This window comes from Chrysochloris asiatica, unplaced genomic scaffold, assembly GCF_000296735.1.
Source record: "Chrysochloris asiatica unplaced genomic scaffold, ChrAsi1.0 scaffold00160, whole genome shotgun sequence".
NCBI lineage: Eukaryota > Metazoa > Chordata > Mammalia > Afrosoricida > Chrysochloridae > Chrysochloris > Chrysochloris asiatica.
In genome coordinates, this window is record NW_006408678.1 from 7,166,109 (window position 1) to 7,180,783 (window position 14,675).

The 14,675-nt window shown below is 40.4% G+C and overlaps 1 protein-coding gene across 5 annotated transcripts in view; it reads right to left on the minus strand.

Annotated features, from left to right (window-relative positions):
- NR1H4 (nuclear receptor subfamily 1, group H, member 4) overlaps positions 1–14,675 on the minus strand; it is a 97,864-nt gene that overhangs the window by 38,166 nt on the left and 45,023 nt on the right. For 2 of the 5 annotated variants that reach the window (XM_006871109.1, XM_006871111.1), the window contains one exon: positions 2,780–2,932. The exons of 1 other annotated variant lie outside the window; for it this stretch is intronic. In XM_006871109.1, coding sequence (XP_006871171.1) covers positions 2,780–2,932 — 153 coding nt within the window. The remainder of the gene's footprint in view (positions 1–2,779; positions 2,933–14,675) is intronic. 2 more of the 5 variants (XM_006871112.1, XM_006871110.1) reach the window with 1 other exon arrangement.

Consider the following 14,675-nt stretch of genomic DNA (forward strand, 5'->3'; position numbering starts at 1 on the left):
GAGAACAGTTCCTGGAGAAGGATGTCATGCTGGGTAAGGTGGAGGGTCAGAGAAAAAGAGGAAGACCCCCAACGAGATGGATCAGCTAGGTGGCATCATTGATGGCGTCAAGTGTGGCAGCGGTGGTGGGGTTAGCCCAGGATCAGACATTGTTTCATTCTGCTGTGCGTGGGGTCGCTATGAATGGGTTCCGACTCGATGGCACCTGACAACAACAACAACCAGCCATTCACATATGCATGCAAAAGCTGGACAGTGAATAAGGAAGACAGTACAAGAATTGATGCATTTGAGTTATGGTGTTCGAGGAGAATATAGAAAGTGCCATGGGCTGCCAAAAGAACCAATAGATCTGTTTTGGAAGAAGTGCAGCCAGAGTGCTCCTTAGAGGACAAGATGGCCAAACTTCATCTCTTATACTTCGGACATATTGTCAAGAGGGAGAAGTCGCTGGAGAAGGATATCATGTTTGGTAAGGTGGAGGGTCAGAGAAAAAGAGGAAGACTCTCAACGAGATCGACTGGCCATGTGGCAGCATCGATGGACTCAAGAGTGGCAACAGTAGTGAGGTTGGCCCAGGATTGGGCAGTGTTTCATTGTGCTGTGCATAAGGTTTACTTTGGGTCGGTGCCAACTTGATGGCACCTAACAACAACAACAAACCAGCCGTTCTGCAGGAGAAAGATGAGGTTTTCTGCTCCCATAAAGATTTACAGTTTCGGAAACCCTGTGCAGAGTCACTATGAGTTGGAACCAACTCCACGGTACTTAACAACAACATCAACATGTGTGAGGCATGTGCTTCATTTGAACAAACATACAGAAAAATGTAAAATCAGGCATAGTGATTTGCAACCAAAAAAAAGTATAAGAAATATCTGAAGGATGCTCTATTCATTAATAAAACAAGAGTGCCCCAAGATGTTAGAATGTGACTTACATGGGAAGTTTCTAAATCTGAGGTTCAATGTTTGATTTAGACAAGAAATCTGGTGGTCCAGACTGGTCAGGACCTTGTCATTGCTACTGAGCTAGTTCAGAGCAGAAATAACTGGTGTTTCAAAGCATGAGATTAATATTATTGTCACCCATGCTTACATAACTGTATCATAAGAATATATTTAATTTCACATTACACATAGTAAACTTATTGAGAAGTTTTGAGTCCAAGTAATTTTAGCCTCCTTTAGGTAGAATTTTAAAATCTTGGTTACTTTCAGATCTATCCAACTAAATGAGAATATAATTAAAGATGAAAATATCCAAGCTGACATGGACAATTTCATTGATTTACATTTAAACTGAATTATCAAGAAGATCATAGAATAATAATCCATCTCTCTCTTTAGTTAACATTCATATTCTTCTCTCAGTGTAAATGAAACAAAGTGCTCATGTTTTCTCTGTACAGGAAACTTATAGAATTATATGAAAGATTTTAAATCTGTTATTGGATGAGTTTGGATTCATAAATAATATTAGCCACTCCTTGGAAACCCTATGCAGGGTCATTATGAGTCAGAACCAACTCAGTGGCACTTAACAACAATAATATAAGGAGTCTTGATGTTGTGGTGTAGGATAAGCACTAAACTGCTAACTTCAAGGTTGGTGGTTCAAACCCACCAGTCATTCCTTGGCAACCCTATACAGATCACTATGAGATGGAACTGACTTGTCCGCACTTAATAATAGCAGCCTATAGATGGAATCATAAAAAAACGGCCCTTCAGTTGGAACAAGTTAATATTTAAATGATGAGCAACGTGAGCCACTTGGTATCAAAGCAAATGTTTCCATCGCAAGATTGGATTCTACCAGGAGCCCTCATTACTAGTCTCTTGTTTCATCTGTGCTAAATGAGATTGTGATCGGCCACAATGAAAGTTTCATTCACCTGGAGCTGGATTATTTACACTGACCTGTTTTTTCCCTCCTGTGTGATCACTTCTCTGGGTCCATCCCAGTTGCCTTCATGGTTTGAGAACAATAGAGCTGGAGTCAGCTTCCAGAGCCAGGCTTTTATTTCATGTGGCATTCCCTCCCTAAATCTTATCATTCCCTTGGTGACATTTGTTTGTCTATTTGTGGTTTGAGGAGGAATAGAACGTATCTCAGAATCTGAGTGGTCTGTAAAATTTGCAGAATGAAAAATTAATTATGTTATGTACGTGCCTCTATTCCAAATTTGGATGGAGATTATGATTCCTCACAAAGCCAGCAGTTAATGCAGTGCCTCTTTATCAGATTGAAGGACCAAATTATATTAAAACTTAGAGTAGTTAATTTCCTGTGTAAACCTATACAAATTGGTTGAAAGATGCACTAAGAGAAGGAGGATTCTTAATAAAATGACTTGGTTTAAAACTCTATTTAGACAATTCAGAGGCAGTTATACTTTATAAAGCATCCTTTATTTTTGTTCCACAACTGTGCATTCTTATGCTAATTAAGCAATAAATAAGAAGCATATTAAAATTACATTGGGGGAAACTTTTAAACTATCATTCTTAGTTGCTTATTAAAGCCTGCTATTTTAGCAATAGATAATTCGTCACAACAGTGAATAGCAAAGACCAGACATTTCTTTCAGGTGAATAAAATGCTCTCTAGCTGACAGACTGAACAATTTTAGTGGTTCATTACGCTTTTCTGCATAGGTAAGTAGCTCAGTAAATCGCTTCTTCTGTCTGTGAATGACCATTCTCCTGGTATGAATTACCTGACATCTGCCTCCTTAAAAGATTTTTAGTGGAATGTAATTGCTTGATGCGAATACCTGTATACATACATTCAGCCAACATTCCCATCTCTTTGCATTTCCTTAGTCGGCACTCTTGGCACTTTCTTCGCATGTACATGTCCATCACACAGTTGCCCCCACTTTTACACTTGTACACAGCGTTTTTGGTAATGCTTCTTCTGAAGAAACCTGTGGGAGAAACACTGGAAGGTATTATAAAGGCTCTTCCCAACTTCAACTCGGGAAAGCACCTTGGAATGGAGAATTACCAGAGCGTTTTCTCATGAACATCACAAGATTTCCCAGGTACCACATGCTCAGCTACTAAAAACCTTGAGCATATTGGCAACAAAGGGAACCTTCAACTTATACTACATTGTGTTGTAGGTTGTCATGTTTAAATTTCTCTCTCCGAAACAAAGAAAAAATTTAGATTACTTCTCTGAGCAAAAATCTGCTGTTTTTTTGTTTATTTTTCAAACCAAGTTATATATCCAATCAATGTTTTAAAAAATTGTTGATTGTTGTAAACATATAGGTAACACATTTGCCAATTCAACATTTTTCTTATATACAATTCAGTGTGATCAAGTATATCAATCATGTTGTAAAGCCCTCTTCAATATCCTTGGCCAAATTATTTTTCATCCTCATAAAGAAAAACGCAGTGCTTCCTAAACAATAATTCTGTGCATCCCCCCCGCCCCCAATATCTTTTCTGCTCCTGGAAAACACTACTAAATGCTGATCTCCATATTTTTGCCTATTTTAGGTACTTCATATTAGTTTACTTTTTAAAGACAAATTACTTTTATCATCTTTATTGGAAGACAGGAGTGTTGGTGTGGCACTGTGGGTTAATGTGCTGGACTGCAAGATCGGTTTGAACTGCAAAGTTGGTGGTTCAAGCTCACCAGCCACTCCTTGGAAACCCTATAGCAGGGTCACTATGAGTTGGAATGGACTCAATGGCACTTAACAACAACAGTGAGTGCTAGCACACCATAGTCCTGGTGTGGTGTTATAGGATAAGTACTAAATCACAAAGTTGGTTTGAACCAAAAGGTCGGCAGTTCAAACTCACCAGCTGATCCTCAGAAACCCTATACAGTGTTGCTATGAGTCAGAGCCCACTCAATGGCATTTGACAACAACAGTGAGTATTAGGTGTTGGTGGTACAAAAGTAATTCTTATCTGCCCTCTTAGAACTTGCAGGATGTTTGAGAACAAAGAATTGCAAATAACCAAACAAATGAAATTAGTGTTCCAGGGCTGTGATAGGATAGAGCAGGCAGGCAGAAAATGTTCAGTAAAAAATAATGGAGGTAGGAGAAGTCACTGGAAAGAATGCAAGACTTAAAGGTAACAGACATAAGTACTGTTATATACATAATCCTACAATAACAGTTTATGTGAGCAGATCTAGGAAGAGCCTGAGTAGGTATGGTGGCAAGAGTGGAAGTATATTCATCAATAGGTATAAGTTTGATAGAAGATATTTGTACATGTGTATCACCTTTGCTGAAGATATATCCATGAATATTGTGAAGCTTGCAGGGAACAATGTTATGAAAACTTCTTAGGCATAATCAAACACCTTGAGGGAATGAGTTGGGGAATGCCAAGGTCAACTGGCATAACGTAGTCCACAAAGATAATATTTTATATCCTACTTTGGGTGCTAAAAAGCTCAGGAGTGTCCATCTAAGTTTCAACTATTGGTCCCTCCCTACCTAGAGGAAAATAGAATGAATAAAATTAAGGACACGTGAACAATTAGTCCAACTGGCTAACGAACCATATGACCATCAGTCTCCACAACCAAAACCGGAAGAACTAGATGATTTCTGACTACCACTACCAATTGTTCTGAAAGGAATCACATTAGAAGGTCCTAGATAGAATGGGAAAAAAAGAAAAAAACCCACAAGGCTTACTAACTGGACAGAGACGGGTGGAACCCTGAAGACTATGTTCCTTAGTTATCCTTCAGGTCTGAAAATGAACTCACCCCCATGGCTCATTTTCAGTCAAATAGTAGACAGGTCTAAAAGGGAGCAATGACACTAGTGAGGTGTGCACACCTGAAAATAACCAACCATTTGAGATGAAAAGGCCAGCATTTACCCAGGACAAAGTTCAGAAGAGTTAGGAAAGAAAGAGGAATGGAAACAGGAAACTTAGGAATTGGAATTGGATAAGTGATGTTACATTGTGGAGACTGCAATTAATGACATGAAACAAAATGTGTATGAACCATTGAGTGGAAAACTGAACAGTTCTGCAAATCTTTGCCCAATTCTTTCTTTTTTTTTTTAAAGTTATATGTTAACAACCTGTTGAGATAATATCTATTGGTGCAGCAGTTAAAGCACTTGGCTGCCAACCAAAAGGCCATTGGCTATATCATAATGACTAAGACATTCCCTATCTAGAGACATTCTGACTTAATGGAAAGACAAAGAAGTAAATTGACAGTATGCTACAAGGTACAATGATATGAGGACTAATAAACAACAAATTTACGTTGTTGAAATGTAAAGACTATGGTTTTATTGTCACATTATATGTTTATTAATATTGCACCACAATCAAGGGGGGGAACAACCACATTGCAGACATAGAAATTTACATATTTATCATGACATTTTTTTCCAGCAGAAAGCATTACAGTAAGTTGTCATAAAATTAATATGACAGTTTTCTAACAGCTAAGGATCAAATGTCCTGAAGAAAAGGCATTTTGTGGGTGGAGGGTTTGTTGTCATTAAAAGGCATTGAGTCAGTTCAGGCTCATAGCGACCCTGTATAGGGTTTCTGAAGAACAGCTGGTGGGTTTGAACTGCTGACCTTGTGGTTTATAGTCCAGTGCTGATCCTACAATACCACACCAGGGTAGAGGGCAATTCTAATTAATTCTGAGTAGGGGGATCAGGGAAGACTTTATGGAGAAAGAATTTGAGCTGGGCCTTGAAGAAAAGGTAGGGTTTTGAAATGGGAAGTATGAGGGAAGGGGGCTTCCTGCAAAATGAGCAAAAGCAAGGGTTATAAAGGTTTCAAGGAAGGGTGCCTAATTCATACTGATGGGGGTGCAGCATGAACAGGAACAGTGGGATGAGTAAGGGAGGGTTTCTTTGTTGTTGTTGGTTGTTGTTGGGTGTTGTCGAGTTGACTCTGACTCATACAGCAACACCTCTGTAAATCAGAACAAAACAATGGCCAGTTCTCTGCCATCCCCACAATCATTGCTATGATTTCTCAAGGGGAAACAAATAAGTAACATGCTCAGCTGTTGAGTCAAAGCCTGGAGGGTTGAGTCTATCAGAAGTTCCTTGGAGATCTACTTCCAAAAAAGTAGTCATTGAAAACCTTGTGGGCCACAGTTCTGCTCTGACACGCTCTGCGTCAAAATTGACTCCATCACAATTGGTTTTCTTTCTTCTCTTTTTTGTTTTGTGTGTTTAAGGGAAATTTCACACTCAAGTAAAATTTTGCTGAAGATCATTCACAATCAGTTGTAGTAGTACATCAACAAGGAACTGCCCAAAATTGAAGCCTGATTCAGAAGAAGATGTAGAATGAGGGCTATCACTGTGGAGGTCAGATAGATCTTGGTTGATAGCAGAACATACTTGTTGTTGTTGTTATGTGCCGTGGAGATGTTAACTTGTGTTTTATTGACTACACAAATGCATTTGACAGGGTAAATCATAACAAATATATGAATAAGATTGCAAAAAATGAGAATTCCAGAACTTTTAATTGTACTCATGCTGAACCTGTATATAGACAAAGAGGCTGTTGTTTGGACAGAAGAAGGGGATACTGTTTGGTTTAAAAATTTTAATAAGTATGTATTAGGGTTGTACTGTTTCACCATATTTATTTGATCTGTATACTGCGCAAAGAATCTGAGAAGCTGGACTCTAAGAAGAAAAATACAGTATCAGACTTAGAGAAAGACTCACTGACAACCTGTGATATGTGAGGATGGTAAGATTTTGTCTCAACATAATTTCAGATATGCTATCAGGGGGGTCCAGTCCCTGGACAAGGACATCATACTTGGTGAAGTAGAAGGTCAGTGAAAGAGAGGAAGACCTTCAGACAGATGGATTGGCACAGTGGCTGCAGCAATGAGTTCAAGCACCGCAATGTTTGTGAGGATGATGCAGGACCAGGTAGTGTTTCACTTTGTTGTACAACAGGGTTGCTATGAGTCACGGCCAACTCAACAGCACCTAACACCACCACCATCAAAGGGGATACAGTGGGAGCAGAGTGTGAGTAAATGTCCCTGAACACTAAGTAAACAAGTTGGGAATTTGCTGTGTAGAAAGATAAAATCCACAAACAGTTCTAATCTTTGGGGCAAGGTGAAAAGGGCGAAACAGGGATGGAGGATGCATACTGTTAACACAGCACAGCTGAGCAGTGATTGGTGTCTAAACTAACTGGACAGTGAGGATGGGGAAGAGGAAACTGAACTTTCAGGGCTTGGTAACTAACTGAGTATGAAAATACAGGCTGGAGGAAAAGTTAAAGAAGTAACAGTTAATGAATTCCTGACAGGATTGTGAGTTGGTTTTTTCATGATTGAAGCCTGCTTTTATTATTATTTTTAGGCAATTAATTTTGTTTTTGTTGTTATCATTGGGAATGGACACAATAGGACATATGCCAGCTCAGCCATGTCTACATTTATAATTCAGTAACATTGATCACATTTTTCAAATTGTGCAATGATTCTCACCCACTTTTTGCTCATTGTTCCTCCCCCATTAAACATAAACTCCCTATCCTGTAAGTTTCCTATCCAAGCTTTCCAATTGTTATCATCCTTTTGATCTCATATAACTCATTGTCACTGAGTGGATTCCAACTCATCATAACCTTTAGGGCAGAATAAAAATGCTTCTTTGGCTTTGTGAGCCTTAATCTTTCCGGGAGCGGACAAATTTGTCTTTCTTCTGAGGAGTCACTAGTGGTTTACTGCCAATCTTGCGTTTAGCAGTCCAATGCTTAACCCGCTGTGCCACCAGGACTTTGATCCCATATGTTGTTGTTGTTAAGTGCCTTCGAGTTGGTTCTGACGCATAGTGATCCTGTATAGGGTTTCCAAGCAGCTACTGGTGAGTTTGAACCACTGACCTTGTGGTCCAGAGCTTTATCTCACAGCGCCATGGTGGTGGTTGGTGGTGGTTATGTGCCGTGGAGTCGGTTCTGACTCATAGTGACCCTGTACAGGGTTTCTGAGGCTATAAATCTTTATGCAAGCAGAAAGACTCATCTTTCTCCCACGGAATGGCTTGTAGTTTCAAACTGCTGACCTTGAGGTTAGCAGCCTGATTCATAACCAGTACGCTACCAGAGCACCTTTCACAGTGCCACAGGTAGTTCTTAAAAGAAGACAATTCTCAAGGCAGACTTGTAGGAAAGCACCGGACTTTGCACTGTAGAAAAAACACAAGGTCAGCAGTTCAAACCCAATAGCTACTCCTCCGAAAGCCAATACAGGGTCTCTATGAGTTGTAACCAACTTGATGACAGATACTTAACCAACCAACCATAAGCTAAACTATTGTTTTTGTTTTTTAAACCTTTTTATTGTTAATTGAATGCAGGTTTACAGAGCAGATCATCAGTTCTACACTCAATAAGTTGTATACATTCTCTGGCTTGTGAATTTGTCAGCTGGCATGGATTTCAGTAGGAAAGATCTTCATGTTTTCCTAAATATCACACCCAACCACAGCAAGACTAAAAACAGACTTTGTGCCTCAGATCAGTGCTGATATTGGGAGTGCAAATACCAAAGTGACTGTGGACAAAAGAGATCCCCCCCCCACTCCCCAATAAAAAATCAATGGGCTCGGTGGCCATTTTAACCAACCTGAGTCAGCCTTCAGCTCCTCCCAGGAACATTTCCCTTTAAAACTGTCACAGATCCTGATAGACAACTCAATGGTTAACAGAATAAAACTCATTGTTCCAGTATGAGTCACAGGAACAGTGTGTAGGACAATTTTGCAGGTTTTTTTTTTTACTCTGATATTAACTGAGAGAGAAAAACTATTATCATCTCAATAGCTGAATTAATTAGCTTTCACTCTAAGGTGGCAATACAATACTATCATTATATCATTTAAATGTGGGCACATATACTGTATTTATACTTATGCAAATTGATCCACACACTTACTTCTGCCACTATCTTGCTCTTTCTTGTGCATATTTAACAATGCTCATATCAGAAAGATCATTTGAAAATGAATGGAGAGGAAATTCACTGACAAACCAAGGCTCCTGGGTAATGAAGGAGGAGCCAGAGCACCAGCTTGCTCTCTGGAAGATCCCTGTGGTGGGAGGTGAAGAGCTGGCTTTAGGATTGTACTTTAAAATGGAGCCTTCAATTCTATAGAGGATTGCAAGCATTGCTTTTCTGGTGCATTCCCCCCATACCACACCCTATTCCCAACTCATGCATATAAACTTGTATGCCCACACATATGCCAAACTCCATCTGACTGACAGGAAGCTATGCTATGGTATTGGTGGTGGTGAGGTGCTGCCAAGTCAGTTCCAACCCATAGCCCCCTGCATAGGATTCTGAGGGCATAAATCTTTATGGGAACAGAAAGCTTCCTCTTCCTCCCACAAAGCTGCTGATAGATTCAAACTGCTGACCTTGCAGTTAGCAGCCTAATGCATAACCCTCTACACTACCAGGGTGCCTGGCATTACTCATAAATCAGTAAAATGTTGAATGAAATTTTCAAAAAAAATTATTCAGGAGGTTAGCTCTGACTGTTACCTGCCTGAAGAACAATCCCAAGACAGGCTGTCCTACATCAATATCAAAGTAAACAACCCCCTGGAAATTAACAGATTGATTTCATGCAGATGCCCCAAGCTGGGGAATTAAATATTTGCTGGTTTTGTTTTTGTAGACACCTTTTCTGGTTGGGTAGAGGTTTTCCCCCACCAGAACTAAGAACTTCAGAAATAGTGAAAATCCTCTTGAAGGAGATGACCCCCAAGTTTGGACTTCCAGAGTGTCCAAAGTGACAACAGAGCAGCAAACACACACAGATTAAATGGAGATTGTAGTCAACGTGGGGGTTCGAGAAAATGAACCATACTCTAAAGAGAAACAAATGACAAAACTGTCAGGAAATTTATCTACATTGGGACCAGGTGTTGCCTTAACCCTGTTTCGAATAGCCCCCAGAAGCGGGCTTAAATTGAGTCCTTATAAAGTTGTCTACAGTAAACCATCCCAGGCAGCTTCCCTCAACCCTCTACCTGACCTCAGCCAAGGTTTACAGGTGCAGTGGTATGCACACCTCCACCACACACTTTCTATTATTTGTAAAATTGCTCTTCCCAGGTTTGCTTTCTTCCCTACAGGTAACCTGACCCCTTCCAGCCTGGAGACCATATTCTGTTCAAAACATGGAGAGACGAACCTGAAAACCAGTTAGAGAAAAAAGTGGACTGGACCCTGGGAAGTCCTAGCCACCCCATCAGCTGTCAAGTTAGCCGGACTTAACTTGGACACAATGGGACTCTCATGAGACATTATTCCTTTCAACGGGATGAAAAACATTTGGGCCTATTTAGCTCAGAGTGTAATAAATGCATCCTTTCAGGAGGGCACCCAGAAGCATCTGCAAAGATTACTGAGGGCTGGAACAAGAAATTATTCCAAGCCCAGCAGCCAGGGTAGACGGAGTCCCCACCTGGATTCACCACAGCAGACTGAAGAAAGCCTCGTCCCCATGAGAAGCTGCAACTGACCCTACCAACTGTCACAAGGTAACATTGAGACATACAACCTGCCCTGTTTCAGCCACAAACCAGGAGCTAGCTGATCTACGCACAGCTGAAGCATGAGGATGTCCGCCATGGGATTAATTTTAATTAGACTTTGGGGGTGTGAGAAAGGGAGAAATCTGTGTAATCTATACACCCACACCACCAAGGTGGGCCAAACAGTAACCACGCTACTCTTCTATAGTCGCTGTAAAAGAGAGGGCACCCTCCTAGGTAACTGAATCTATAACCAATGGAACTGAGGTGGCCCTAACCCTTCTTGCGCATCAACAGACCCAGATACTAAATGCCATCTATTAAAATAGATTAGCCCTAAACTACTTACTGACTGCAGAAGGAGGAAGGGTATGTGAGAAGGTTAATTCTATTAACTACTGCATACAAGTAGATGACCAGAGTCTGGCAGTAGAAGACCATGTAAAAATGCAGAAAGTTGTCCATGTCCCTGTGCAAACTTGGAGTGGGTGGAACCCACAGAGCCTATGGGGAGGGTAGTTCTTCACCTTTACAGGGTTCAAGACCCTCATGGGTGGGGTCCTGTTTTATTTGAAATTTACTTAATCAGTTCATGCTTCCTCCCACTAGCAATCAGGGCCATGGGAACTGCCATTAAAACTAATCAATTGAAAGGGGTACCAACAATCCAAACCAGTACCAAAATACCATTCCTTACATAGATGATGCCCCTGGGAAAAGGGTCCCAAAAGGCATCAAAGGTAAAAAGGAAAAGGTGAAAAGCATTCACTGCCCTCTCTAGCCCAGGAGGCAAGCTAAAATGCTAATCAGGTCACCAAATGGGACCAATCCCCCTGGTTTTCCCCCTGCTCTCAAGCAGGTTTGCAGCTTGGTCCCACCCTGGACTCTGACCCCATATAGGCCCATGTTGCCCTCCATTCGCAGCTCAGAATCTGGAGAAATTAGCTCCTCTGAGTCAGCCGGCTTAATAAAATCTGAAACTCTGCTTCACCACTCCGAGTGGCCTCGGTTTCTTTGACCACAAATCTAACACTGCTGTAACAATTGTACCTTTATTTCTACCTCAGCTCACTGTGGAGTAAAAAGAACCAAGCCTCTTCATCCCCATCCACCCCACAAACAAACCCCCCACCCCAAGAAAAAGGCAGAAAAAAAGGTGAACAGTAATGTAAGTTAGAATTTCCTAGAGAACTGTCTAAACAATTAGTGATATTATTTGCCTCCAGGTAGAGGAACTGGGTGGGTAACAAAACAGTGGGAGCTTTTCACCAAAGAGTTTTATAACTTTAAAAAATATGGACTCATGAATGAATTACATTACCACAAAACAGTAGAAGCTCCTGAGGTGGTGGAAATGGTTAACATGCTTGGCTGTTAACTAAAAGGGTGAAAGTTTGAGTCTACTCAGAGGTACCTCAGAGGAAAGTCCTGGTAATTTACTTCTGAAAATCAGCTGTTGAAAGTTCTAGAGAGCACAGTTTTACTCTGAAACACATGGGGTCGAAATAAGCTAGAATTGACTCGATGGCAACTTTCTTTTTTTCTCTCCATCACACAGTTCTTTAGACTTATTTTTAGGGTCTCAGCTCTCCTTGAACTGTTTGCTTAGTAGAAGCTGTTCTCATCCACCATTTAAAACAAAACAAAACAGCAAACAAGCAAACACTCATTGGTGAAATGAATTCCTTTATGTGATACTTTGCCTTGATTTACTGGAAAAACACCTTAAGAGATATTCCTCCTAAACTCTGAAAATCTCTTTGCTTTAGTTTTCTCCCCCAGAGGGTTTTGTCTACATTAATTGGCATTTCCTGCGTAAGGTAAACAACTTGGTTTTGAATTTTTTGTCTGGTCCTGGGCTGCAGCTTGCCTGTGATTGATTGCACCTTGCAGGGATTGGTCAATATGTTATGAAAATGAGATGAGTTGTAACCTATCATGCAAATTAAGTGTTTCAGCCCTCCTGAGAGATGATTGGTCAGTTTGTGCTTCCCTCCCCCACTGGGAGGGGCCATGCATTAAAATGGACAAGGAGCAGTATATATAAGCAATCAACCCCACAGAGGTTTTTCAGACTGAAAGAAGCCAAGTGGATTTGACAAACTTTAAGGCTCACAGAGCATAAAATATTAACTATCTGGCCTTTGATAGAAAAAGTTTCCCAAACTCTGTGCTGAGCCATGGATAACATGTAGTATTTACTTGATATTTATGTGTAATTTGAAGCAATAAGTAGGGACACTGGAGATAGAGAGTGAGGGCAATGCCCAAGAGGAACTGAGAGTCCCCAGGCCAAGAAGACAAGGACCAGAATATTTTATTCAATGTCACATTTGCTGTTCTTCACTTGCAGTCAGTGAGGAAAGGCTGCAGAAATACAAAGCATCTTCTGAGAAGTGTACTGGGAATCTCAGAGGCTAATCATTTGAACGTCGTTTGAGAATTGCCTAGTTGAGAGTTTGCCTTGGAGTCAGTTCCAGTATGCTTCTTCTTTTGCCTTAACTATTAATACAAAGTTCTGGATAAAACTTTAAGACAGTGCAAGGGATCATGGCAGTGGGGTTAGTAGTAGTGTGCCACCGAGTTGGTTCCAATTCATAGTGACCCTGTTTCCAAGGCTATAAACCTTTATGGAAGCAGAAAGTCTTAGCTTTCTCGCATGGAGCGGCTGGTGGATTTGAACTGCTCACCTTGAGGTTCACAGCCCAATGCATAATCCACTACACTACCAGGGCTTCTGCAAAGTATAAAAGGGTATTGATAAATTGGATGGCTCAAACTATACAGCTTAATGGTCTTCAAATTCTTTTTGTATAAAGATTAAAATAAAAACAAAATAATCCCGAATTTATTCATCAACTCAATCCCATAACAGAACTGTAAAAGAAAATAAATCTACTTCATTTTAGCATTTTAATGAGTTTTTCTGAAGGTCCGGGCTTCTTGGCTCTTCACAGATGTCTCTAAACAAAGGACCCTTTAGAAACACTTTGTCTACTCTATGTTGTTGTTGTTAAGTGCCATCAAGTCAGTTCTGATGACTCGTAGTGGCCCTGTATAGGAGTTCTGATGTGGCGCTGTGGGCTAATGCACTGGGCTGCAAAGTTGTTTTGAACCACAAAGTTGGTGGTTCAATTGCTCCTCAGAAACCCTATACAGGAACACTATGGGTCGGAACTGACTCGTCAGCACTTAACCACAAAACATAGAGTTTCCAAGAAGCAACTGGTGAGTTTAAGCTGCCAATCTTGTGGTTAGCAAAAATTTCAATAATTGTGAAAGCTTCCTAACACTTCTTAACTAAGTCTAATGCTGGTTCTCTGACTTTTATAAAAGTATATTCAAAAGGACAATCAAACCACTCATTCTTTCATATCAAGCCTTTTAAGAAATTGCCCATTGGTAGACCGTCCTGCATTGAAAAGGAAGTGACTTGCACTGACCTACTTTGAATTTTGGCCATTAGAGATCTTTAGTCAGTCGCCAATCAATTTTATTGGTTGAAGGTTGAGGGTTGAAACAAAATTCATCTAGACATTGGCACATGCCCACGTGCTCCACTGAAAATGGAGAGGGAACGAAATCTCTCAATTTAATCTAGTGCTGAGCAAATGACAATAACTGGTACCCTCCATTGTATTCAGCAGTTACTACTTAAAAACAAAACAAAACATGGAAAATTGCAGAATATCTATGACAAACGAGTCATTAAAAAAATTAAATATTGCTAGTGGACACAGATATAGAAACCAATGAAATCAGGAAATTAACCATCTGCTTTGTTTTTAAGGTGTTTGTTTTTTTTGGTTTGTTTAATATTTCTTTTTTAAGTATCATAGATCCGATAGGTTTACATTGAAGTCCTAAAGCAACAGAGTTGCCCAGATCTTTCTATATAATGATTTAGTTAACCATCACAAAAAACAAACCAGTTGCTGTCAATTCGGATTTATGCAGAACTAGGGCCTAGCGTAGTGGTTACGAATTGGGCTGAGAACCTTAAGGTCAGTGGTTCGAAACTACCAGCCGCTCCGCGGGAGAAAGATGAGGCTTTCTACTCCCGTAAAGATTTACACCCTCGGAAACCCTGTACAGGGTCGCTATGGGTCGGAACCGACT